Source organism: Camelus bactrianus, chromosome 22, assembly GCF_048773025.1.
Source record: "Camelus bactrianus isolate YW-2024 breed Bactrian camel chromosome 22, ASM4877302v1, whole genome shotgun sequence".
In the NCBI taxonomy this organism is placed as follows: Eukaryota; Metazoa; Chordata; class Mammalia; order Artiodactyla; family Camelidae; genus Camelus; species Camelus bactrianus.
Genome location: NC_133560.1, coordinates 9689808 through 9717801, shown reverse-complemented (window position 1 = coordinate 9717801; position 27994 = coordinate 9689808). Strand labels below are relative to the sequence as shown.

At 38.6% G+C, this 27994-nt stretch overlaps 1 protein-coding gene across 4 annotated transcripts in view; it reads left to right on the top strand.

Moving 5' to 3' along the window:
- Positions 1 to 2057: 2057 nt before the first annotated feature.
- Positions 2058 to 27994, top strand: part of CPEB4 (cytoplasmic polyadenylation element binding protein 4) — a 62484-nt gene continuing 36547 nt past the window's right edge. For 3 of the 4 annotated variants that reach the window (XM_010972274.3, XM_010972273.3, XM_010972272.3), the window contains exons 1-2: positions 2058 to 4597; positions 20826 to 20907. In XM_010972274.3, coding sequence (XP_010970576.2) covers positions 3473 to 4597; positions 20826 to 20907 — 1207 coding nt within the window. In that variant the 5' untranslated portion in view covers positions 2058 to 3472. Of the gene's footprint in view, positions 4598 to 20825; positions 20908 to 27197; positions 27273 to 27994 lie in introns of those variants that run through there. The other variant, XM_010972275.3, reaches the window with a different exon arrangement.

Here is a 27994-nt window from a genome sequence, read left to right as displayed (position 1 = left end):
AATTAGTAGTTCCAAAGGACTCTCAACCATCCACTGGGCACTGAAAGTTCATTCATTCATTTAATAAACATGTCCTGAGTCTGCTCTGTGCCAGACCCTCTGCTGGCCACTGGGAACACAAAGATAAATCAGACACAACCTCTGCCCTCAAAAAAACTAAGTCACTGACAACCAGCAGTAACTAAATAAGATGAATCTACAAGAAGCTAGAGAAAGGAGCAGTCAGGGAAACCATTCCTGGAGGAAATGTTACCTAACCGAATGAGCTAAGTCTCAAGGTATGCCTGGTTGTGGCAAATTAACAGCGGGTAAGACCCAATCCCTAACACTCAAGGTACTCAAAGTGCAGTTGCAGAGACTAGACTCATGCTCATGATACAAGGAAAGACAATAAAATCACCGACTAAGATTCCAAAGAGATATTCTACGGGGAAGTGTGAGAGGATTGAGAAACTGAGGCAGCAGAACTTGGGGCCCTGAGGAAAGGCTGTGGACATGAAATGGAAGCCACCTTTGTTCATAGATTCTTCTTAAAAGTCTTTGATTTCTTTCTTGCTCTCTCTCTCTTTTTCCTACTCTTGCCATAATCCCTTGGGCTCTACTCTGATTTCTCCTTTTCATTTTCATTTCTCATTTTCCACTCAAGGAAAACACTCACTTATTCAACATCTTTAGAGTTTGTGCTGAGAGCAAGCCATTACCCTAGGTCCTGCTGGTGCTCATGGTGGAGGAAATGTACAAATATGAATAAGACATGGAGCCCCTGAGCAACAAACAAATACCCTAAATGATGAAAGTCTGAGAGATGTGAGCTCCAAACCAAACGGCATGAGGAATGAAATAATTCAGACTTGGAAAGGGGACTGTCATTCAGGAAAGACTTCACTGTAGTTGAAGTGTTCACTCATTTCTTCAGCATTCATTCACTGATGACGCCTGTCTACCAGGTCCCCTCCTCAAAGAGCCCACAGTTGACCACAGGTCCAGGAGACAATAGGGAGTAATCATTAGAGGATGATAAACAAGCAGGAGAGGTTCATAAAAGGGAATTCAGAAGACAGAGTTGGTAGCTTTTGAGCGGGTTTCTAGAACTAAACAGGAGTCCACCAGGTGGAGAAAAAAGGAGAGGAAAAGCAAAAAGCACTGAAGATTATATTTGGAACAGCTTGCTGTGGAGCGTTTGGAGGGAGAGGAGGTCTTAAAACATACTGCCCCCAGAGTGTTAAAGACTTGACTACTCGACTGAAAAATTTAGTCTTTTTCAAGGAGGTAGTGGGGAGCCATAGAGAGATCTGAGCAGGCGAGGACAATGATAAGATTCTCGTTTTGGAAATGTCCCTCTGTTAGGAGGGTAGGGTGGACTAAAACCGGATGAGGATGAGGGCTGAAGCACGTATGCCTACAGCAACTGTATCTTTTGTGCCTGAGAGACTGCGCCAGACAGGAGCCTAAACCAAGCAGAAGGAGTGGGGGTGGGGGAATGGAAGGTGAAGGGAGTGTCCCGCGTGAGGTCTACAGCCGGGACGAGAACATACGCAGTTCTAGGCACAGCACAGCTGCTGGGAAGCCCCGCCTCCCCTTCCAGATCCCTCTGGGGCGGAGCTCGGGCCGAAGCACGTGATGCCTAGGGAACCACGTTTACTATGGTCAGTCCTCCGATTCCTCCACGCTTTCGCGGATCGCCACTCGTATCTCCCACACCTGGACTCTTTCCTATGGTGCTAGAGGAATCTGTTTTCTTCCGCGCGTCCCTGTATGCTCCTCCTGCGGAGCCTGGTTAGGCAAGATAAACAGCGCAAGAGTCCTTTGCCCACACTAAAGATGGCGACCCGCTGCGCTCCTCTGGGTTGGGGAGCGGGTTCCAGGCTCCAGGCCTCACTGGGCTAGGCGCAGACGGAAGGGGCGTCCCTCGAGGTAACTTTTCGACCTTCCTGGGAGGGGACCTGGGCCAAGAGGCGTGGCCTCATCTGAATTCTAACAGCTGGTTGGTCTCTCGGCAGGTGGGCGGGGTTTCTGCCCAACCCCACGCCTCCCTCTTCGAACCGGAAGTGTCTCTTGGTCTTTCCAGCTGGTTGTCATTTCACTCGGCTCGGTCCTGAGGAGAAGGACTCAGCCGCGGCTGCGGGACCCGGGCACCGGGAGGCGGTGGCGGCAGCGGCGGCGGCGGTAGCAGCGGCGACAGCAGAGAAGGAAGAGGAGGAAGGAGAAAAGAAGAAGAGCCGGGCGGAGTCCGCCACAACGACAGCGGGGACTGCGGGACCGGGGTAAAGCGACGGCGGCGGCGGCGACGACGACGGCCCGGCAACCGTGAGGAGAAACAAAAGCCTTCTAAATTATACTTTTTAAAAAAAATCTGGGGGGAAAAAAGAGAGAGAGTAAAGGGGGGAGGCCCTTCTCTTTTAGGATAAGCACCCTAGTGGGTTTTTCCTTTTTTTCCTCTTCCCCCTCCTCCTGCGGAGAATCGAACTGAGAGAACTGAACAAACCGCCCCTGGGTCCCATGAGGGAAAAAAACCCCGGAGCCGCAGAGAGGGGAAGAGGCCGAAACCGCAGGACCTTCCAGGTCACCCCCTTGGTCCCCGCACCCCCGGGCCTCCAGCTCGTCCTCGTCGAGTCTCGCTAATCCCTTCTGACCGCGGCACCCCCAAGAGGGAGAAACGGGTGTTTCCAACCCATTTCATGGGGGAGAGGAGGCCGGGGGGAGCCCAGGAACAGAGACCGCAGCAAGATCTGCACGCAGAGCTTCAGGAACAGCCCCAGCGGCCAAAGCTGCACCCCGTGAAAGAGCAGAAACAGGACCAGGAACAGCAGAAACCTCCCTGCAATCATCTTTCCATTAGTCAATGCTGATTTCCTCTCCCGCAACCAGGAATTCGCCTCCCACCCCAGATAACCTAATATAATCTATCTATCTATATATATATATAAATATATAATATATAATGTTCTTAAATTATTCCTGATTTTTTTAACCAAGCTGCCAAGAAAAGAACGTATTCTCCACTTAGCCCTATTCTAATTTTTATGTGAGTAAATCTAAACTGCTGAAGAAGACCATATGTGATTGTTAAATTATATATATATATATTTTTACTCCGCGCAGTGCTTATTCTTCTACATCCATAGATGCTTGAGAAGCTGTGTTTTTGTCATTCATGTACGTTTTCCTTTGGAAAAAGAAAGCGCCTATTTTACTAACCAAAGACTTGATTTTTTACCCTCTTCGTTTTTATTCCCTCCTAGAAATAAGCCCACTTGGATTCATGTCAATGTTTTAAGATTTTTTTTTTTTTTAAATTTCAGAGACCAGAATTCCAAATCTGAACTATTTAGGGTGATAAGCTGCGATCTTTGAGCTAGCTAAAACTAAGACATTTCAAACAAGCAACTTAAATTTGGGGTAGAAGATACAAAGGCTTGCTGTTTTTTATTGTAAGATTTTTATTGTAAGATTCTGAGCCTAAAAATAATAAATGGGGGATTACGGGTTTGGAGTGCTAGTGCAAAGCAATACTGGGAATAAATCTGCTTTTCCAGTCAGATTCCATCCACATCTGCAGCCTCCACACCATCACCAAAATGCCACCCCCAGCCCTGCTGCTTTTATAAATAATAACACAGCTGCCAATGGCAGCAGTGCCGGGTCAGCTTGGCTCTTTCCTGCTCCGGCTACCCATAACATTCAGGATGAGATCTTGGGGTCAGAAAAAGCAAAAAGTCAGCAACAGGAACAGCAAGACCCTTTAGAAAAGCAGCAGCTCTCCCCAAGTCCAGGTCAGGAAGCTGGAATACTGCCTGAAACTGAGAAGGCAAAATCTGAAGAAAATCAAGGGGACAATTCTTCAGAAAATGGCAATGGGAAGGACAAAATAAGAATCGAATCACCAGTGTTAACAGGGTTTGATTATCAAGAAGCCACGGGGCTAGGTACTTCGACCCAACCCTTGACATCTAGTGCATCGTCTCTTACTGGTTTCAGTAACTGGTCAGCAGCAATAGCGCCTTCTTCCTCTACAATCATCAGTGAAGATGCAAGTTTCTTTCACCAGGGAGGGGTCCCAGCTGCTTCGGCTAATAACGGTGCTCTGTTGTTTCAAAATTTTCCCCATCATGTCAGCCCTGGCTTCGGAGGCAGCTTCTCTCCTCAGATCGGGCCTCTCTCCCAGCACCACCCTCATCACCCTCATTTCCAGCATCATCACAGCCAGCATCAGCAGCAAAGGAGGTCTCCTGCCAGTCCCCATCCCCCACCTTTCACACATAGAAATGCTGCTTTTAACCAGCTGCCTCATTTGGCGAATAATCTTAACAAGCCCCCCTCTCCATGGAGCAGCTACCAGAGTCCCTCTCCTACACCGTCTTCTTCCTGGAGCCCAGGAGGTGGTGGATATGGTGGCTGGGGAGGTTCCCAAGGCCGAGATCACCGCAGAGGGCTGAATGGAGGAATAACGCCCTTGAACTCCATCTCGCCTTTGAAGAAAAATTTTGCAAGCAATCATATTCAGCTCCAGAAGTACACTCGCCCCAGCTCTGCTTTTGCTCCTAAATCCTGGATGGAAGATAGCTTGAACAGGGCTGACAACATTTTTCCTTTTCCGGTAAGATTATTATGTTCCATTATTAGATTAAGATGAATAAGGAAATGGCATGGTGTAATAACTGTGTAACTATGAGAGTCTGAATTGTTCGTATTCATATCAGAGCTCTTCTTGAAAATGAGTTAATTACTAGATGTTATTTTGGCAGGAGAGGAGTGTAATTTGGAACAAAATATTCAGCTGTTTTTTTTGAGGGGTAAATTTCTAATTATTATCTTCCCATAGATAATTGTATAAATTGGCATAATTATGAATACCAGGTAGCTAGTGATGTCATAATTATTAACCATAATCTCTGTCTAGCTTGACAAGAGACTCGGGGTTGGTTTTTCCCTACTTATTTTAGTGAGAATAAATAATATATAGATATAAATATATTTCACTGTGGCAGCTGATGGGCATTTTCTATCTATATCCATAAGTGTATAACCAAAACACTTAATTTTTCTCCATTGTAAGGTAGTGAATCCCTGAAAATCAATTATTGAATGACAGTTTTCTCACTGGTTATATTTTAAACCTGAAACCCTTCCGAACCACGCAGTCTGAACAGTCAGAATTCAGCAAACCGGCAGTTCCTCATAAACCTTTTTGCAAATTCTGCTTTGTGGCAGTAAGGATTGCTAGAGAGAAGATCTAAATGTTTTCGTCATCCCTATGTATTTTTGAATACTGTGAAGCTGTTGATCTCAGAGTGACTCTTTTATGATGTCTTTCACCCATTTGTTTATTTTCCAGTGTTAACGCTAGGGGTGTAGATAATTCAGCCATTCCTAAAAATAGATCCAGGCAAAGATCACTTGTCTTGCTTGCCACCAGTGTAGCCTTATGCTGCAGGAGTCACATTGTTTGATGTTTTTGATTTTAATGAGCAGCCAAATCTAGTTGATAGATGTGAGATAAAGGGAATTTCATAGTTAATTGAGCATCAGATGCCCCACTAAATTTGTATACTTTAGGGTATGGTCATTTATATGTGTTTAGGAAATTTAGATGGGTAATAAGGTAACATTGAATCAGTTTTCACAACAAACCCTACAAGGTAAGTTCTAATATTATCCCCATTTTACAGATGAGAAAGTTGAGTATCAGAAAGGTATAATAACTTGCCCCAAAGCACATAACTGATAAGAGTACAAACTCTAGGTTAAAAAGCAAGGATTAAAAGCTATGTCTGTAGACATGTGTACATGTCTATATACATGTGTACACAAACATACGTGCTACGTACATCTAGAGGGTTAATTTAAAGATCATTCTGCAAGAACTAAAACAGATTTCAAAATAGGTGCGGTGTCTCCAAATATGATGTAAGTACCAGTAGAATTATCTGTTTTAATTAATAATTTGCTCAGAGGAAGGGGAAGTTTGCTAATAGAACCCCGTGTCATTCCAAGGAATTAAATCGCTCTCTAAGGATTTAGGTAGAATGGTTAGGATGTATCTTAAAATATTTGGTGAAATCCAGTTTTAGATTTTTTAAAATAATTTTTTGCCCAGGTATAAAGAAGCTGTTGGCTTTTGTTTTTAGAAAGGGTTTTTACTCAAACTGAAGAGAGCAATTATCATGCCTTAGTGGTCAGGTAAAAGGCTGTTTAAGACGTTGGCAGTCCCATGAAATCTATTTTTAAAAAGTTGGTTTTGATATTCCTTTGAACATAAATTTAGAGGAAATTTAATGCAAAAGTAACTTTTATGAATTATTTATATATTGCTAACTTAAAAAATCCAAGATGGCATTCCCGACATTTTAACTAGATTTAAGATTGGCTCAGAATTGAAAATACTTTTCTTTTGCTACTATAAACTGACAGAATGAATATGTGACCTCATAGTTTGTTTTGCATTCTCAGTTTATTGATTTTTGATAAAGGTTTGCTTTGGGAAAAATAAAAATTTCAGAAAGTGAATAAACCACATATATGCCCATTACTGATATTTTATGGAGCTAATGGAATGTGCTTGACGTGTAATTTTTTTCAATCAGATGGTTTCTTAGAGATTAAGCTGGTTTATGAAATAATAATAGACTAAGATTGATGCTAAAAGATATCGTTAGAAGCTAACTCTTCCCTTAGAATTGTTGTCTGTTATGCTGAGGATGGACAAAAGATGAGTCAATATACCTGCCTCAAACATGGTAGAATGAGAAACTAGGTTGTTCATTTCTGCTCACCGTCCCCATCATTTTTAGGAGAGTGTGTGTATTTGTGTGTGTGAAAGAGAGAAGAGAGAGAGGGAGAGGTCGGGGGGTGGGGAGCTGAGAGCAAGCATTGGGGTGATTTGAAAGTCATATGTGATTTAAAAAAAATCTTTATGACAAGAAATTCCTAGTTGGGTTTTGAAAAATATAAGAAGTTAGTGAACTGAGTACTGTGGTGCTTACTTAAATGAATGCAGTTCTTTGTATGTGTGTGTATGTGTGTTTTAAACAATTATTCTTTTGAATTAATTTTTGGCAAAAAAAAAATACCATTTTGAGTTGATATGAATTACTTGATTAAATTTGATATGAAAAAAGTTGAAGGAACATTTATTTGACTGGGAGCCCAGACACCTAGGTTGTAGTCTTGGCCCTATGAGTGTAATAGCATTTGGGGGCCTCAGTTTCTTCATAAAATCGGAGGAGGGGGTGACCTAGATGTTTCTTAAGTTCCTTATGATCCTAAAACAAGCTGCTGTGGGGTTTAAAGTGCTACAGTCACAGTCCACACTCTTTTTTTCTAAGTACTGCTATCTTATTTAAATGTATTACCTTAAACGCTATTCATTTTAGCAAAGACATTTTATAGATGTTAATATTCAATTCCCATTGCTGTTAGAAAGAATTCCTTAGGTATTATAGAGAGATCTTGAAGTTTACCACAGAAATTACAAGATAGAATTTACATGGCTATATTACAATATTGGTATTCAGTCAAAGGCCAGGATAATATTATTGTATTAAAAGGAAATAATTTACCTGAAATGTAACTGATACTGGGCAATGTTTATTTTAATTTGAAATGAATCAGAATGGTTTTTACATTTGTTTAATACAGGTTTGGGTACATACCGTGAATTAAAATTAGTGATGACATTAAGTTTTTTTTGTTTTTTTTTTTTGCCAGTCTTAACCTCTCTTTTACCAATGTTTATGAGCAGGAGCAAAGATTCCAACTATGTGAATAATCCTCTAAGTAACTGATATGACAGGCATTATGTTTTGGTATTTTCTATGTATTAAAATTTGTTTCTAAATTGTTCTTGCTTAGCTTAAAGTTTTCTTCGTGTGAATTCAGATAACATGCCTCAAACCCAGTTTTCAAATACAACTGAACGAATGTGTATTTAATAATAGCCAACATGCCTATGATAATTCTGTTTTACGTATATTAACTCATTTAATTCATTCAACAGGCCTATGAAGTAGAAATTATTGTTTTTGATATTATTATTACAAGTCACACATGAGGTTGGGGGTGGTGGGAATGCTTCCAAGAGGCATGTAAGATTAGAAGAAAGATTTTCAGAGTGAATAATTGATACCTGCTGATCAAAAGCTGATTATGGATTAAGTTTTGAAGTGGGAAATAATAAAATACATTTATTTATCAACTTTAAAATATTAGATAATATTCAAATCAATTGTTTGTTTGTTTGTTTTTAGTACCTACTATATACCAGGCACTGAGCTAGGTGCTTTCACATATGTTATCTCACTTCCTACATAGGATTTCTCAACCCTGTAAGGTTTGGCTTTCTTGTCTCAATTTCAAAATGAAGAAACAAGATCCATATTCATGTGACTAAAGGCATGATTTGACCTTACATTAAGGGGGAAAAAATATCCTACCCATCCTGCCAAACACATCCTGGAATTCTGATGTCCAAACCAAATAATATATTGGGGCACCTGCCAATAATTACGTTTGAATATAGCACTTCTTTGGAAGGGTGCCTAGATCTTCTCTCCTTACAGGAAAGTGAAGGGAAATTGTGTGGTATACATTCTGATACCCTCTTATCTTCAGCTCAGTTACGCCCTAACTAAGAACCGAGAAGTAGGCCACAAGAAAAAAAAAAAAAAAAAAGCAGGGAGACAAAATCTGTCACAAAGACCATCCTAAAACTCGGTTGACAGGGAGACCTTTCGGGGTTTAGAGCCCATTTGCTCTTACTTGGTCATCAAGGATTTGTTGTTAAGTTGTCTTAACCAGGCAAATAATCCATGCCACTTGAATAACTCTCCTTGTGTTGTCGGTTTATTGATCCTTAAAATTGCATATGACATCTTATATTTGAAAATAGGAAGTTACTGCATTGCTTCAGTTCTGAAAGTCATGGTGAATTATTAAAATTGTCTGAAGTACAACCTCATTACATTTTTTGGTTTTTAATATAGTCCCAAGAGGGATCTTTGCATAAGAAACATTTTCTTTGACTTTGTATTTGTTTATATTAGAAGAGGGGAAACTATATATATATAGTTTATATAATATATATGTTTTAACTATAAAGTGTGGGTTGGATGGCTCTGGCTCCAGCAGAACTGAAATATTGGGAGAACTTTGGGAATGCAGATGCAACGTTACTCCTTTTTGTAGGAAGCCTTTTAGCTAGGTTTAATTACTTTTCTGATGGAATCAAAACTTGAGCCGGGTAGAGTTTTCTGATTACTTTTTGTCATGTCTTCAGAGAAGCCATGGAGTATGATCAACACACTGTTTGAACATCTTTCAGGAAAAACCTGTTTATTGCAAGCCTAGTGAATGTGGTTGTTGCTAGTTTCAACTAGAAAGATGCTACTTAGTTCACGAGTTTATGCTTTTGAGAATAATTTTTGTTGGTGTTAACAAGACAGAGACGGAAAAGTAGTTTTAAAGTTAACGTATACCTACCTTGAATTTTAGTCTAAATTTATTTTCCTTATGACTTTTCTGTCTTGCTATAAGGAAAATAAGCTTGAAGTTCCATTATCACATTTTTTTCACCACTGTATTGTACCTTAGTTTTTGGTCCCATCACAGATAAGCTAATGTGTCTGATCCTTTTCTCTTTACGGCAGGGAGCTTATAACATAAACATTCATTTTAATTGTTCTTGACAAAAACTTACGTTATATTTAATTGTTCAAAGAAAATTGTTTTTGCAGAAATTAAAGTATATTTTTTACCATGATACATTGATAGCAATATTATCATTTTTTACTTCAAATTTAGTGTAGAGTCTCATCATATTTTATAATATTGAAACAGAAGGAGTTCCACTTTCAGATTTTCAGAAAATTCTTAGTAGATAGAAAGGTCTATAGATCCTATTTTTAATTAGTTTCTGAAGATGCAACTTTAATAATTACTGAGAAAGGCAATTGTGAGAGGCCAAAAATGTAGTAGACTGAAGCCCAGGCCCTGAATCCAAACAGACCTGTTTGACTCTGAACTCTAATTAGCTGTGCGACCTTGAGCAAATCGTTTAAATTTGGGAAGACAAACCTCATCAAGATATTAATTCCTAGGAGGAAAGGATTATTGTGAGGTACTTTAAGTATGAGGCCATATTAGGTGGCTTAATTTTTTTTTAATTTAAAATATGACTCTCTAATATTGGGTAAAATCATGAAATTAAAGTAATTACAAAAAGCTTGGGTATCTATGAAAGATTCTGAGCAGTCCTTAGAATTGCTTATTGTATTATATAAGCTCTACTTCTCAGAGTACTCCTTTTGAATAAGCTAGATGCAACCCAGAGCAAGTAGAACATTTAGCAGGATTATCAGTTTTCTTGAAGAGAAGTTTTATAATTGTACATATACCCAGACTTCTATTGGCGTTGGCAGCCTGCATCTTTCAGTAGTTTGAGAGATTTGGCTTATAGCAGTTTTAAGAAATTTAGGACATTTGATTGTTTTTGTATACATTAAAGGAGACTCTCCGTTAATGGAGCATTTATGATTGTTGGTAAGAAACAGGAAAACGTACCGTACATTTGAGTTGGGAATGTTTTAGCTTTTATCCTGGAATTAAGTTTTTTTTTATATTTTAATTAATATATTTGGTACATATTTATTGAGTGCCTCCTGTGTTATAAACTAGGCACAGGACTAGATATCTCATAAAAATTGTTTTGATTTGATTTGTAATGTATTTCTCTGCTAATCTTTGAATGATACTGAAGATGCATTTTTTTTATCATTATAAACAAATTAGCAACTAGCCCAATAGTTATATTTTATTTTAATCCAAGAGCTGTTTAAACTTTGAGGCAAACTAATAGGTTCAGCTTTAGGTATAACAGAAACAATGTGTAAATGGCATTTCCAAATGTTTTATTAATGGTCATATTTATAAATACACCCCTATTCATAGTAAGTGCTTTTTTAAGTTCTGTGACAACATGGTACCACAAAAGGCAGACTTTAGCCAGTGGGTTGCAGAATTCAGATCTCATTACTTGTCCAGGGAAAAACTCCATCCAGCCACTTGAGGTCCTCTCTCATGTTTGCAGACTGAATTTTTAGTTCAAAGCCTTAAGCTGAACAAGTACTTTTCATATTTGTAGAGTTATTTAGATTGGACAAAATTTCTATTTGCTGAATATTCATCTGATATATCCCAATCATTGTTTTCTTGTAGATCTAAAATAAGTTATAGTTAATCCCTCAGTATTATGCATTTTAAAACATGTTTATATTTAAATATTATGCAACATACTTTTAATAACAGTTTTCCCAGGTATTTTCGAGGAGTGATTCTGATGCTCGTCAGTAAAGTAGCTGCTGTAACCTTACTGTCTGTAAGAACCTTAAAAAGAACCAAACAAAGAAAGTTAATATAAGAACTTAGAAAAGTTATCCGAGTTATCGTAGGGAAGTCAGATTTGAGTTCCAGCAATGGTTTTACCACTTGCTAGCTATGTGACCAGGGCAAGCTACTCAGCTTTCCTGATCCTTCATTTTCTCATTTCTTTTTGTCCAGTCTTTTTGAGGATAAAATGGAATATGTCTAATATTTGGCTTCCAAAAGATTTTGTTGATATAAGAAAGTCAACACATAGAAATATTAAAAATTTTGTGAATAGCACAGATTCTTCTTATGTGAAAACCGTTGTGTGAGGTAATTTGAGCTTCCTGTCAAAGAAGGATTTTATAAACTGAACTGCCAATTTTGTTTAATAAAATCACTGCACTTCATAGTCACTGTACTTAACAGCCTACATGATGCTCTCATTTTCTTGAGCACTGCAGGAAAATCAAGTGACCAGCTGTTTGTTTCCTCTTTGGGTAAAGATTTTCCCCCTCATGTCTCTTCAGTTTCTTATTCTGGAAAAATTTAAATTTAAAAATTTAAAATATTCCATAGATGGAATAATATAGCAAACTACGAGAACATGTCATGTGGCGTCCAACAGTGGTCAGGTCCTGGACGGTCCTCTTTCATTTCTCTTCCCGACCCTCTTTTCCTGCTTTCATATTATTTTGAAGCATTTCCCAGCTAATAGATCACTTCATCTGTAAATGGTTTAGTATTTCAGAGATATTTAGTATCTCTAAAAGAGAGTCTTTTTTTCTCCCTAAAAAACATACAAAAATATTTTCTAGCTTTTTTTTTTTTTTTTTTTAAAGAAAGATAGTGGAAACTGAAGCAAGGCCCACATTTCTGTTGTGCTTGTTTAGCCTGTTTCACTACTCAACCTGGTGCTAATATCTAAAGAAACCACTTCTGGCCCCATCTCCTCCCTCCTGGGCTAAGAAGGGTGCTGGTGGTCACATGGCCATCAGAAAAAAAAAAAAAAAAGAGGGAGAGAGAGAGATCCAACAAAACATCATCTGATGACCAAAAATGTGAGAGGAGATTGTCCAGGTTTCCTCACTCCATCTCAGCCTTCTCCCAGGTTCAGGCTTCTCTAGACTTTTTGGAAGGCTGTCCAAAAGGAGAGAGAACAGGACAGGACTGAGAGCTTTTCGGTTGCATTTTTATTTGCTAGACCAGTTTTTTTTTTTTTTTTTTTAAGGGGAATTTAGAGGTTTGGAGTCTTTTGCAGGCCTTTGGACTACATCACACTTTTTCATCTCTTTCTCTTTTTCAACTCACAAGTGTTTGGTGCTTACAGTGGCTTGTGTGCTGGGAATACAGGACCAAGGCAGACGTGCTTCTCAAGGAGTGTACAGGCCAGTGACTTCTTGCTTTGTGCCTGAGTGTTGAGAAGCGCTTTCTGCTCAGGAGACTCTGAAGAGCTAAGGGTGTGAGGGTGGGAGTTGTGAGGGCCCTGAAAGGCTGACACCGGGCACAGGCTGCCTCTTGACATTGCTGTCAAGGCTCGCGAAAGCTCAGAGATGTTAAGGATATTGTGGGTTATAGGATACGAGCCTCAGTTTAGGAATAAAGATTGTGTATTTAGGTGACCATTCTCTCTGCTGACTGTGGACCCTGATCAGGCCCAGCAGACGTGGAGCAGAGGAATGCTGACAGCCAGTAAGCAGCCAAAGATAGAGGAATGGCCAGAAGGATCTAAATGACTTCATTCCTTAGGGCTGCATTTTAGTAGTATTTACCTACTGTCCTGAACTAATGACCTCTTGCCCCAAATAGCTTATTTGATGGAAAAAAATCTTTTTCTATTTTGTTTATGAAAATGAGCTACAGGAAAAAGCATGGAACAGCTGAATTATTCAGATATACACAAACAGTACCTACTTAAATATGTTCGTTTCAGGCCCTGTTGCTGTTTGACCAGAGAGAGAAGGGGCAGAGCGGGTCTCTTAACTGGCTCGTGTCATGCACGGTCTGTCATGGGCCTCATCTCATTTCTCCTCACTCCTGTTTAATAAGGGAGATGCCATCCTCATTTTGTTGATGAAATCAAGGTTCAGAGATACAGTATCAAGATTACTCATCTAGCGAGTGGCGATTTAAACACCGGTCTTGGAATAGATTTTAATTATTTCTCTCTGCCAGGCAAGGTGAAAATGAACAAACAGTTAATAAGAGGAAGGGGTCTGTTGACCCAGGAACTGACTGATCAAGTCTAGAAATGCCAAGTTGTGATTTTAATACAGTTAAGTGGTGAGAAGAAATATTTACCGTTTTAAAATCTTTTAATGCTGAAAATGAGTGTGGTTTATTTAGTGAAGTTAGAATAAAAGAAAGTTTTCTAAAAGACTTTCTGGAGAGATCTGATTCATCAGTTCACATGGGAGCAAATGGAGCTATTGATCCAATCAGGGTAATCCGCCGAAGACATGGATTGATTTTGTTATAGTGTATTATTCTATTAGGGGGCACTTGCTAGCCTCAGCTCTGTAAGAGGCTTTGCCTTCATTATAAAGTGGTCATAATGGGAAAGTACCTACTAAAGAGGGACCCTGCTAAGAAATATGAGATGCTACTAAACCTGGTTTCTCCTTCTTTCACTTTAACCACTGATGCTTGTTCTCTGCATTCAGACCCTGTAGACGGTGAAGGATTTCAGACCTTACAGGTGTTAACAGATTGAAATTTCTAGGTCATGACAAAGCTCATTTAAATGGACCACTTTTCTGAGTTTCTGCTCTGAAGTCAGACTCCACCACTTACTTGGTGACTTTGAGGGCAACTGGTTAACTTCTCATAGCTTCATTTGCCTAAAATGGGGGTAATAATTGTACCCAGTTTACATGATGGTTGTGAGGAACTGATGTGCATATGTCATACATCACTCATGTGAGACACAACACTGAGCTGGAAGGGACGTGTTCGCCACTTTAATAATGATGGTGACGATGATGAGGGACTTACTGTATGCTGCACAGTTGCTCCGGTCTGTGGCTGTGGAGATGAGTGATACAGTCCAGTGGTGGGAAGCGGGGTTAGCTGTAACCGAGCTTGTCGATATCACGTGGGATGTCAGCGTGCTAGGGGAGTCTGGGGGAAAGGGGGGCTTGTGCCTGCAACAGGGATGGAAGGGTCTTGAAAGTTGACTATATTGTCAACCTGTGATGTCTGTGGGTTTAAGTATTTAATCCAAGTAGAGTATTTACATTTGGCAAATTTTGGATTAAAACTCCCATGGTTACCTTTGATTATGGGCTCTGCTGGCATCTCAAACTTCCTAGTTATTTTGGCAGCTCATACACTGGCATAGACTTTCCTTTCAAACCAAAATATTTTCCTTTCCCTTCAAAGTTTAAGACAGAAAGAGAAACTTCCATAAGCTGATACAGAGCCATAGCAGTCTGAGAAGTGATGATCACGGTAATATCTGTCTTTATAAGAAGATAATGAGTAAAGGGAGTAGCTGAATTTTGGCTTTGGTTCTTAATGATGTGGTTATATTCAATTTAGTATATTTTGTGTTTTAGACCAGATCTAGTAATGCTAAAATATACTATCTCAAATATAATAAGGCAGAAACCAATAGAGGAGTGGTCATGGTGGTTGATTTCTTGAAGTTGAACTTGATTGTAATCTTTTTCCAATTAATGCATCTTAGACCTGGGAAGAGAGGGCTTTGTTTTGGGTTTTGAGAGCAAAGCCCTTCTCTTCATAAGGAAACCTTAAAATGGCTGGTGTAGACTATTTAAGCTGGACTGCATCACAGCCGTCAACCAGGATGTAAGTTACAAATCACACCCCCAAGTATCTAATGATGTTAACCTGTGGAATGGAATTGCTTAACTCAGTGGTTCTCCAAGTGTGGTCCCTGGCTTCACTTGTAAACTTGTTAGAAATGTGAATTCTTGGGTCCTACCCAGACCTACTGAATGAGAGACTTCAGGGGTTGACCCAGTAGTCTATGTTCTGATGGGACCTCCAGATGGCTCTGATGTACTCTTAAATAGGAGAAACACCAGCTTATATTATCCATCTGGATGTTTAAGAAAAAGAAAAAGTTATGAAATAATAATTTTGGTTTGTAGCATAGTTGCAATCTAGTTGTTCATCCTGACAGTGATAGACCATCAGGTTCCTGTGCTGCTTTTGGCTGCTTCTGGGATGTTAAATAAAAAGCCATGTCATCAATTCTATGCTGATGTAGCTATTTTGCCGTGGCAGTCAGGATTATTCAGATATATTAAAAGGACAGGTCCTACTCTGTGAAACACTAATTTGCTTTGTCAGAAGTTTATTTTTATCAACTTTGATTTTCATAGCATCTTGTGTGGTTTTTCCCTTAGACATTGTCCTGTGAAGTAGAGATGACAGAAACTGAAACCAACCAGTTACTGACCTGTAACTCAATATATTTAGTATAACAATTAAGATTACAAAATAAAAAGAGATCTAGGCACAGTTGTAATCAAGTTTGCTTTGCTGAGCCTTGGAAATAATTGGTGGTCTTTTATTTTTATTGATAATTATTAAGTGTACATGTTCTAGAATCAGAAGGTCTTGGTTCAAATTCTGCCTTCTCCACTTACCTGACATTAATAAACTTACTTAATCACTTTACTTTCTTCATCTGTGAAATGGGATAACTGAACACTTCATTGTATAGGCTTTTTGTGAGGAGTAAATGCGATTGTGCATGTAAGGCATTAGAGCTTGATACATGTTAGCTGCTGATATTATTGTAACTATTACTGCCACTTCAGTTCCTGTGGTTGGCTGCAGTTAATCTAGAGATGCGTTTGTGTTAGGTCTCTAATCTGTGTACCACTATCTGTCATCTCAATAGGAAGAAGGAAGATACAGCTTCTCTATCTCTTCTTACGTTTTAAGTATCTCTGATATTATCCTATGTTACTCTTATGCATACATTTTGTTCTTTTGTTTTATTGAGTAATAATTGAGTGCCTACTGTTTGCTAGCTGCTAGCCAGCATGTTCCTGCCCCCAGGACCCTTATGGCAGAGTGTCTTGTTTATTCTAATTTATATCTTAATGAGTGTGGTATTTTGACTACCATGACCATTACTTTACCCAAGGAAGCACCACCTACTTTGGAGTGAAACTTGAGCTTGAATCTTGGTGAAGCTGCTGAACTGCGCGGTAACATACCTGTGCAGTGAACTGTGGATTTTCCCCAGTCTTGATTGTTATCATTAAAACGAGAATAATGCAGTCTAACTTATAAGGTTTGAAGATTAATTAGGACAGTATTTAAAAGGCACCTAGAATAATGTCAGGTGCTTAGTGGATGCTCAGTGAAGGGCAGCTGCACTTTTCTCTTTTTCCTCCCTGTACGCTGCCGAGAGAGACTGGCAATGATAGCTTGGAGCAAATAGAGTTGTCACTGGCTTTTGCTTTATCATAGATTCTTTGGACTTTTATCTGAAATCAGAATATCCTGCTTCAACAAATTATTTTAAGTAACTTTTTTGGAAAAAGCTCGATATTTTGCATTTGTGAATAGCTTAATGAAAATGGAGTGACTATCCTTTTAAGACTCCAAGACATCATTTTCTTATTAATCTGTCATTGACCCCACCTTTTTGTGGGCAAGAAGTGATAAACTTTGGTTAGTCATTGCCCTTCACATTTTTGGTTGCTGCCATACTCAATCAGAACTTAAACTGCAAATCTTGAAGAGCATAGACCATCTTAGAATGTCAGAAAGCTAGAATATAAATAAATGTATTATGGAGCTAGGAAAGGAACATTAGAGATCTAATCAAACTCCCTTTTCGGATCAGCAAAGAGGTCTAGAGGATGAACGTGCCCAGGTTCACAAGACACGCCGGACTTCCTGGTGTCTAAGGCTCGTTTCCACTGATGCTTACCTTCATATCTTGGTCATCAGCTCAAGTTCCATTAAGAAGAGCTGTCACTTAACAAGATTTCTATTTCATAGTTAGTTTACTTTCCGGGAAATGGATACTAGAAAATAGATAAGTGGTTATGATATTTGGCCCAATTAGCAAGCCAAAAAGGTAAGACTGAAGAGTGAAATACAGAGATCAAAGCACTCTTGATTTGATACTTTGGTTGTTGGGCAGGAAAACCAGCATTGTTTGTGCTGTTCTTATTCCTTGGATTTATTTGTGTCTGTACACCTCTGTCTACTTCTTAATGGCACAGACATTTATATTTCAGTCCTTTTAAAAAAAATGGTTACTTTAAATGGACAGATCAGTGAGGGAGTAATCAGAATGATAAACTTTGGACCCTCTCTGGGAACAGAATGCTTACTTGACAAAATATGTGGCTTTGAACTCTTTAAATTGCCACAGCGTGTTAAGAAACAAAGTGATATACAAATGTAAAGGAGTTTGTAATGATCATATTTACAAATAAGGTTGGATTATGGGGAGGAGTACATATTAGACCGGAGTTGGCAAAAATGTGGTACTTGTGCCATTGGGTCTTATATCTTGCATGTAGTCATCCTTGTTGATCCGTTGAAACACTGTTTTCTTCTAATTCATACAGAGCCAGGAGATTCTTGTCAACGCATTGCATCTGAGAGTCAGTACCAGTTGATCAGAGTTTGTATATTGGTATTTGTTTGTCATCCTTGTATAACATTGTGACAAATGAAAGCTAGTATACGTGTGAAAAGGGTTTTTTTTTTCACTTCTTAATCCCACAAAGCATTACCAAAATTTTAAATATTCATTTAGGGTTTTAGTTTCAAGGTACTCTACCAGTTAGAAGTCAGTGGTGGTTATTTTCGCAAAAGTCTTTACCTTCTAGGCAATAGCCTGCGTGAGGGTGTGAGTATGAAGTGGCTTTGCTAAATTCCAATAACACATTTAGAAACTTATAGGTGAAAAAGCTGCTTCTTTACTTACTGGAAACAGCTGTCATAAAACAAACCAAACAAAAAACACTGTGTGTAATATTCCTCATCAACTGATTCTCTGTGGTGCTCTTGTCATTCAGTGATTGGCAAAATGCAAGTTCTGGAACTTGAAAGGTTGTTTCCTACTTTAGTTTCACTGAAAAAAAAAAATAGTAGGCTGAGGTCTTTTTCTCCATCTCTCCCCCCGCCCCCACCACCATCGCAGTTACTTTGAACAAAAAACCCCTACAATTCTATAGCCAGAAAGGGGATGTATAAAAACAAGCCTGTAAGATAAGGACATAGGAGAAAAGAAATATTTTAAACACTTAAAAATTACTTGAAAGAATTCATTCATTAAGCAAACACATGCATGCTTTCTAACCTGCCGGCTCCTGTGTGAGGCACAGTGATAGAGATACATCGAACGAGGCTTTTCAGCCTGTTTTGCATCATGGCACATATAGAAAATGATCATATTGAAACAGAAATCATCTGCCAGGGACTTCCTACCACAGCAGGCCCCCTGGGCAGTCCTGTGGCTCGAAGAGATGAGCATCTCGGCACACCATCACCCTTTGGAGTTACAGACATTGGGAACATTTGATGGAAGACATACTTCCTACCCTTGAGAAACTGACAGTCAGAGGACACAGGCAAGTGAGCAGACACTGAGAATTAGTGCCTCCGAGACTGGTTTTGTGTTGGAGATAGAGACAGTGGCTGGCCTGATTATGAGTGTGGTTCATAGGATGCTGAAGGGCGGACACATCCAGCTACTGCAGAATGAGATAGTGGAATTTTATTTTAACCTTTTTCTTAAGTTATGCGTCAAATTCACTTTGCTTCCAAAGGAATACGCAGTGAAGTTTTGATTTTATTCAGTGCTTGAGATGAGGAAGGATAAAAACAGAAGAGTTTTTTCTTTTTGTGAACACTAACCCTTAGAAATTCTCATTCTGACCACCTGACCGCCTGCCTCCCTATAGACCTTGTCGAGAAGATGAGGGTAATGAGGAAAGAATCAGGAGGAAAGGTGGGAAAGATATTCTGGAGGAGCCATACCAGTTGGGAGCAGAATAGCATCTTAAGGCACTTACTCCCCATCCCATCTTCATCCCCTGCCACACTAGGGGAGAAAACCTGTAATACTTCCTGCTTAAAATATTGGATTATATCCCAATATAACTGCCCTTGGACTCCGCAGTTTGCAGAAGTTTAAGAAAATTTTGTATCATAAAACAATTCAGTGAACATTACTGACTATCTGTGTGGTGGGGTGGGGTAGGGGGGAGTGGTGCCTATTTCAAGGAAAATAATAGTACAGGGTGAGTAGTGTTACAGAAGGACAAAGGAGAGATGTCAGGGTGATCAAAAGATGCTCTTGAGTGGAGGACAAGCTCTGTCAACCTGAAAGTTCTAGAGGTAAGCTAGGAAGCTGGAAAAGTGAGATCCCGACAAGCTTAAAAAGGGGGGGATACAATTAGGTGAATTCTTTGAAAAAGCCAAAGCTTTGAATTAAAAACTAATGAGAGGCTGGGGAGGGTACAGCTCAGTGATAGAGTGCGTGCTTAGCATGCACGAGGTCCTAGGTTCAATCCCTAGTACCTCTGTTAAAAAAATACAATAAAATAAATAAACCTAATTACCTACCCCCCAAAAAAAATTTAATAAAAATAAAATTTTAAAAATATAATGAGAGAAAATTGAATTGAAGAGAAGTTTATGAAATTGTGCTCATCACATTCCTTTAGCAGCCCCCTTTTCTTTAACACCCTTGCTGTGGTGTCTGTATGTAGATGTGTTTATTCTTAAGGTGGGCCAGAAATGTGTACTACTGCTTCCCCTTTGGTATTTAATTTGAAAATGTTTTCATCTACGTTCCACTAACAAGCTAAACTTTAATTTTAGTTCTCTCTTGTACTTTTCATCCTGAAGAATGCCTCAGCGCTTGGAGGGTTGTGTCTTTTCAGATTCCTCACCCACTAGTGACATGCATTTTGTTAACCAGGGTTTAGACCAGCAATGTTCTCTACTCCCTGTCTGCCTTTTAATTTGAAGGGCAGAAAACTCAAGAATACTTTGCCATTCAGTGGTCTTACAGACATTGGATGACTATTTTCAGATCTTGGCCTAAGAGTAAATATAGCTGTTCTGAAAAGCACGTGTAGACGTCACCTTAGTAAATGACGGCTGGAACACATTACTGCAGTCTTAAGTGGCAGAGAAAGATTACAAATTTTATTTTTACCTTTGTGTAATGTTCTTAACCGGATAGAAATTAGTTTGTTTTTGCTTTGTTCATAAAAGTATTGCTTTAACTGAAATTATTATTAAAATCAAATCAGTCTTTGCTGAGCACTGGGTACTTATTTTGTGGTTTTTGGTGTTTCGTAAGTGTTAAAAATAAAATGTAGTAATTATGTGCCTTACACGGGAGGGAGGAAAATTGCCACTTTTTGATCTTTGTCCCATCAAATGCAGCTTATTGTCCTCTTTTATAATTAAATGCTATTTTAAAAGTGGTCTGTGGCTGTTTGTGTTTACAGGATCGCCCCAGGACATTTGACATGCACTCACTGGAGAGTTCACTCATTGACATAATGAGAGCTGAAAATGATTCGATTAAAGGTAATTTTCAAAATGTAACTATTTGATTTTAGTAAATATTTTAAAATTTGTATTATCTATGTAATATGATGGGCAATATGGCAGATATTATAGGTTCCTATTTTGTATCCAGTCAGTTCCATCATTATATACATGTACCTCTTCCTGTTAAAAAAAAAATCAAGCATTTGATACCCACTGTCGGCCCTTCACAATAAAAACAGCTAAGGGAACTACAAGAGTGCTAATTGCTAAGGGATGGCGGTTAACTGGGAAGATGGGAACGATTCTCCTAATTTTTTTTAATATCTTAGGCAAAACCTGGTTAGTGCCTCAAACGTTTATGTCTGTCCACCTATGACAGTGACAATGTGCTAGGAAGAGTTCAAATGTTGACAGATTTTTTTTTTTAACCTAGTTTCACATTTTAAGAAATGGCCGACAGTTTCAAAGTTAAAATGAAGCTTTGTAGTTCTTGAAATATTTTTTATGTATATTATGTTAAAAAAAACAGTGTTACTCCTACTTGGATTCTGGTCTCACTTCTTTTACCTTGAATATGATATTGCAGTTTGACTAGGCCTCAGTTTCTTCCTCTTTAGAATAAAGGACTTAGAACCACTCTTATAATAAAGGCCTTAATAATGGGGAGCTTTAAAAATAAAATACGGATGTCTGGGCCCCCAGACATCCCAGGTGTGGGGTGGGGCTTATGTTATTTCTTAATGTCTCAGGTGATGTTCATGTGTACCCAGAGTTGAGAATGACCAGATTTGATGTTCTCCAAGGGCCCTTCTAGCTCTGATTTTGTGAAAAATATCCTACAAAATGAAATACTATTCTGCACAAAAATATCATTTTACTAGACTGCAGGGTTTTTTTTTTTTTTTTTAAGAAATTTGGGTTGTTTAGTGTATTTCATCATCCCACTTAAGTTGTTTGTTCATTTATTCATTTGTTTGTTCATTCATTCAACGTTTTTGAGCCTGCTTTGTGCCAGCACAGCTTTGCACTGGGGTTCAAAGTGGCGAAGAGCCTGTCGCTTCAAGTGGTAACCAGCTTAACCCAGTTCCCTTTGAGTTCGGTTTGTCTTATTACTAGTGCAGTAAAACTAACAGCCCAATGATAGTCATTTTTTAATGAGGAGTTTTTTGAGGTCTGGAGAGATGAAAAATAATATGTGAAAAAAATATGCATCCATCTGATGAACTAATTTTGAAATAGGATTATTTTGAAGGTCTTTACCGAATTCCTTAGGGAATTCTGACGGACTCTAATCCGGTTGCATACTTTGTTTTGAGGAAAGATGATCTCTCAGAATTGGCTTTATTTTTGCCACTTCTTAGCACTCTGACTTTGGGTCCTTCAGCCTCTTTGACCCTTTGTTTTCCCATAAGAAAAATGAGGAGAGTCTAAGGCCCTCTCTAGCACCAGAGAAGCTGCACACTCTTCTTCTAGAATTATGTACGGTAGCATTTCTCAGTGATGGTAAAAATCATTGTTAAGTACTGTAATGGCTGCTATCTCCCTCCCCTCCCCCACCTTCTGATTTCACCCCGCTCCATCCCTACCTCCCATTTCCAGCCCTTCTCCTCTCAGGGTCCAGCCCTTACCAGCCTGGCTCAACCCAGCCATCTAGTCGAACTCTTTGGAGGGTACGCGCACTCGGAAATAAAGTAGCTAATGGAGAAATCTGAATGAGGCCTGTGGATTGCACCAGGGTCACTTTCCTGGTTGTGCGCTGTAGTTATGTAAGCTGCTCCCCGCTGGGGACCCTGGATGAGGATACACAGGATCCCCCTGTACTACTTTTTGTAATTTGCTGTGAATCTTTGATTGTTTCAGAATTAAAAGTGAAGTACAAAAAAGGTTTCTAAAGGACATTTTTTTTCCTTTAATGTATTTGATTATTTCAGCACCTTTTTTTTTTTTTTTTTGAGAGCCTCTTATGTACTAGATTCTAGGGGTGATAATTAGAACTCACTTTCATGATAAGTGCCTATGTCTTTTCTCTGACAAAAGAAAGCAGATATAAAAGCAGCAGGTATGGACACTTTATTATGTGATGCTTCTAAGAAGTAAACCCCTAACTAGTACTTAAATAAGAGTTTGCACACATTATTCTAATAGGATTAACTGTATTTCCTTGGCTTCTCAGATGCAGTCAGGACAACTCTCTCACGTTTATTTCTTCTCTCCTAGTTTGCTAAATGGCTCATTGTGTAAACTTCTGCCTTTATTCTGTGTTCCCATTTTAATTTTTTCTTACCAATTTTTACCTACGTTAGTTTTCTTTAGGCTGACTCTGTAGAGATAATCAAAAGTTAAGCCTGGTGACAGGAAAAATTTAAATCTGATTGACCTAGTGTGGGAATACAGAGGTTTTGTAAAATTGTGGCTTGTAAGAAGTGTGGCAGAGTGGAAAGAACATGGGTTTTGGAGTCAGATAAACTTGGATTTAAATTGCCATTCTGTGTGTGAGGTTGTGAGGATTAAATGATGTGATGTGTCTGTGAAATCCAGCATACTGCCTAGTTCACTGAGAAGACAATAAATAGTATCGATTATTACTAAAAATCTATTAAGTATGTTTTCATGCTTATCAAATGAGAAAATCAATTTCAATTTAAGTGCCAAGGTGACTGAAGCATAGTAAATGAATTTTGTGTATTTTTTCCTTCTAAGAGCAATAAAGAATTCACAGATGAGTTCATGGTCCTAAAATACCAGACTCTACTTAGGTTTGATCTTTTTTTTTTTAAACCAGGATGTTGCCCTTTCTACCTTTGTAGTCCGTCACTTCCAAACTGCAGTTTGCTCAGACGAATACGAATAGTTTATTTTTTTTGTCAAACTCTCTTCTGATTTAAAGAGCTGTTTTTAAGAAAACTGTGTTTGATTTCAACAGTGGTTCTATTGTGAGATTTTGTTAAAAGGTGAAAATAAAAGTTGAATATCTTAAAAAACATAACGCACTGTCCTTTTAAAATAAGTATATAAAACTGCCTCTCTTCTGTAAAAATGAATAAGTAGCCTTTTCATGTGCTCTGCTTCCTTAGAAATATAGAAAACAGAAAATGGGCCTTATTTCTTTAAGTCTAGTAGAGAATAATATGCCTCTTAGAAAAAAAGTATAAAAAATTAGATTAATTTGAAAATCGTTTTAAAAAACTATCATATGGAGGCAGATTTTTTATTTTGGTTCCTTTTCCCATAAAAATCATTTTATAAAATATATTTTGAATGACCTTATTTATTTTTAATTTTCATTTGCAATTCCTAATAGATAGTTTGTGTGTATATGTTTAAATAATAAAGCCTAAAATTGAAATAAGAACTACCAATTGAATGAATTGGTAAGGATGTATTATTTATTTAAATTAAAAAAAAAAACACAATTGAATTTGCCTCTTCTTTTGGGGAAAAAAAAAACTTCCTTAATTTAGTAGATTTAAAATTATTTTTGCCATCAACTAACAAGACGTTAATATGCCTAGGAACTTTCAAATATAATTTTTGAGTTTCTTTATGAGTGTGCTGTTCGATGCCAACTGGCTTGTTTAGAAACTTTTAATCTTTTTTTTTCCTTTAAGAAATGTACAAAAGGAGTAGCTAGCCTTCATTTCATAATTTACATTAGTTTTTTTTTTTTACAGTTTATTTAAAAATAGTTTTTCTAAGAATTTTAAGGCTGCTATCATTTTCTGCATGTGCAGAGGTTTACCTCTTTGAGAGGAAAAGGGGTCCTCCCTGTCCCTTATCTCCATGTCCTTTCACTGATCAGCTGGCATGTCTCTAAGTTATTTTTATCCACGAAATTATGTATTGCCTCCTCCATAACTAACACCAGTTCTTCCCCAGAGACCGATTGCATTTTCTTCACTACACACCCAGTTTCGTAAACTAAGAGCCTGAGCTGCAGACTTATTTTTGAATTTTGATCTCTGAGGTGGTAGCTTGCGCGTAGCTACAATAATTAATTCGTCTCATCAAGAGTTTTATTCATCTGGAAAGAAAAATCTTTTACTGTTGTAGATACTGAGATGATTATTTGGGGAATATTGTAACTTACTGTTATTTGTTTTTTTTCTTTTCCTCACCTGTGAAGTTGGTACGTATTGTTTAGAAATGAAGCAGTGTGAAATAGATTAAAACCACATGCGATGTATCTGTTTTCAGGCTTCTGAAGCATAGTTTGGACATAGTGAAATAGAGATTTCATGAAGCGGTATTACATTCAGTGTACAGTAGGAGAGACCTCTGAAAATTAAGGAGCCTTTTTTTTTTTCTTTCCTGTATGTGAAGGGAATAAAGGAATATGGGTATAAACCAGGACGCAGTAGTTCATGGAATGGAAGCAGAAGGAGAGGGCAGAGGAATCAACTGACAAAAACTAGTCCTTGAAAATCATCAGATGTCAGACAGAGTAGAGCAATCCAGTTTCATAATAAGAGATTGAGTATTTTAAATCCTATATATGAAAACCATTTACTATCCAATTAGCTTCATTTCACTAGAAAGCCAAACGAGACAGCAAAATTATTGGGAGAACAAAGGCAATCTGTAAATTGTCAAAATATTATAGAGTTCTTCAGATATTAATTAACTAAATTACGAATCAGAATATCATCTAATTTTTCCAGAGAATATTGGGAAATTAGAGTCCCTTACGCTTCATATTGTTATAGAATATGTCTTGCTTCCAATTTTTGGAAGGAGGAGCTCAACATATCCACCCTGCTCTGAGTTTCAGGCATTTTAAATACTTAATTTGCATGTGGGCAATGATGATTGCATTCAGAAATGCAGCTTGTTTAAAGTGCCAGTCTTTTACTTATTCCCATGGTGCCCAAGAAACCTGTTGCATATGTTGAGTGAGCAGTGGGAGTGTGTTACACGGTTAGACATTACTGCCTTACTTCATGCATTCATTTAATAAGAATTTATTTTTAAGAGCTGGATCAACTCCAGAAATGCTATGTATTTGATTCCTGACTGCTGAAGGTGTTTGTGACCTTGCATTTTAAAATACTTCTGCGATTTTTTGTTTATCTACACATTAAATTAGGGGGCCCGTCCCCCACTATTTTTCATTGCTGTGAATTTGTTTGAAACAAATGCTTAAATGAGTGGGTAAGTGCTGATTCCATCTGTGCCTCTTTTCTTTGTTGCTAAGCAAAAGAATTTATAATAATCTCTCTAGAAGAAAATCACGAAACTCAGTTGAAAGTTTAGTACACAAAGCCAGTTTTGTTAATTTTATGTAAGATTTTTTTATGGCACGGTGAGAGAGTGAGCCACTGTTGGGATGACTGACTAAATTATGTATCTTTATAGTAGCGGGAGGAATGAAGTTAGTGCTACTTGAAAAAGATACCATAAATGATAACCAAAAAGCCTTAAATTTTCCTTTGACCCACTAGTTATCTTAATATTCCTCCACTCCGAATTGCAGTCAGGTAGTTCTCTACAAGAACAGATGTTGTATACTGATACAGATGTTTTCAAACAGATACCGTATACTGACTTTATGTACACTGAGATAGCTCTGGAAACCATGAGCGTTACTGAAAACAGGGCTAAGTTTTAACATCATTCAGTTATAAATTTGAATTTCAAAGTAAATACAGTTTTAAAGAAACCAAAGGAACTTACACTAAAATAAACTCTGTTGCTATAGTATTAAAACAATTGATTTAAAATGGTGGTGGGGGGAGTATATAATTTCTTCCAGTATTTAGACTTTTTCTATTTAAACCAGTTTGCCTGAGGCAATTTAAGAATATACAACTATGCACTACTCTGCACCCCCCCCCCATCACCTTTTTAAAAGATCAGATGGACATTTTCCTTTAAAGGATATCTGGTGGAGCATGATACAAAGTACCATAAAGACGACATGGAAAATGCAAACAGCTGAATTTTACTTGGATTCAGAATCACATTTCTCCTTCCAGGCAAATTACCATTACGTGGTCTTCTGGTAAATGGGGGGATCTTTAAATATTACAAGATTCAGGGTCCTCCAGGCAGCTCCCCGCAAACCGGGCTGGAGCTTTCCTGAACTCGGCTGGTTCTTTCTGGCTGTGTTTGGGTGATACCAAGTAATTCAAAGCAGCATCGCAGGGGAGCGGCTGAGGTCCCTGGGGAGCAGAAAATTGCTTTAGTCCTAGAAGCCTCAGGAGTAATGGAGTAAGGCACATAGCAAAGAGAACCACTTCAGCTTGGCCGCAGTGAACTTCGCGCGTGGCTATTTAGAAGTGAAGTGGTTTCCTCCCCTCTTGCGCTCCCCCTTCCCTGACTGAGGAGATGGAACATCCTAACAGTTCCTCTCTCTTGCTTGGCTTAGCTGTGCGGCAGGATGGGACCTGGGCTTCTGTGTTGAGGTAACTTCCTTTGTGAGGACTAGAGGGCAATGGAGTGGGGCAGGTTTGTCTTTGCATCACCGGCGCGGGGTGTATTCTTAGTTCTGACCCACTGCCTCGTTTCTGGGTTAGTGTCGGTCAGGATTCGGTGGATCCCTCACTGCACTGTGTGTGTTGTACCCAGAGCTTACAGAGATGTGGATTTCAAACTGCGTGATTGTACTTTTCCAGGTGGAGGACTGCTGTTGTTTTTGGGTTTGTTTTGTTTTGTTTTTGTTTTGTTTTTCAAGGGGAGGAGGGAAAAGGGAAGTGCCGGGGAGGCCAAAATGTGGTCCTTGTCAACACTGATGTGCTCGTAGCATTGGGCTGAAGTCTTCCTTACTCTGAACTGAAACCTGCTCGGTTCATACTAAAGGCTCCTTGTGCCTTGGCCAGATCCCCATCTGCCCGTTTTTTCTATAATATGTACTGGTAAGTACAAAGTAGTGATCCTCTGTCCTCTACCCTCCATGTGTGTGGGGTGTAATATTGACCCTTGTTCTTACTTGTTCTGAAAATCCTATAAGCAGTTGTCACAAAGGGGGAGTTTGTCTTATGTCATCCGTGATGTGAGTCCATAATTACTCAAGCAGTCTCCTTATCTTAATCCTGAACATTTGAGCATGAAGGATCTTACTTAAATCCATGAAAACGGAATAGACATCTTAAAACATTGTTACAACTCTGCTATCACCTGGGTGAGA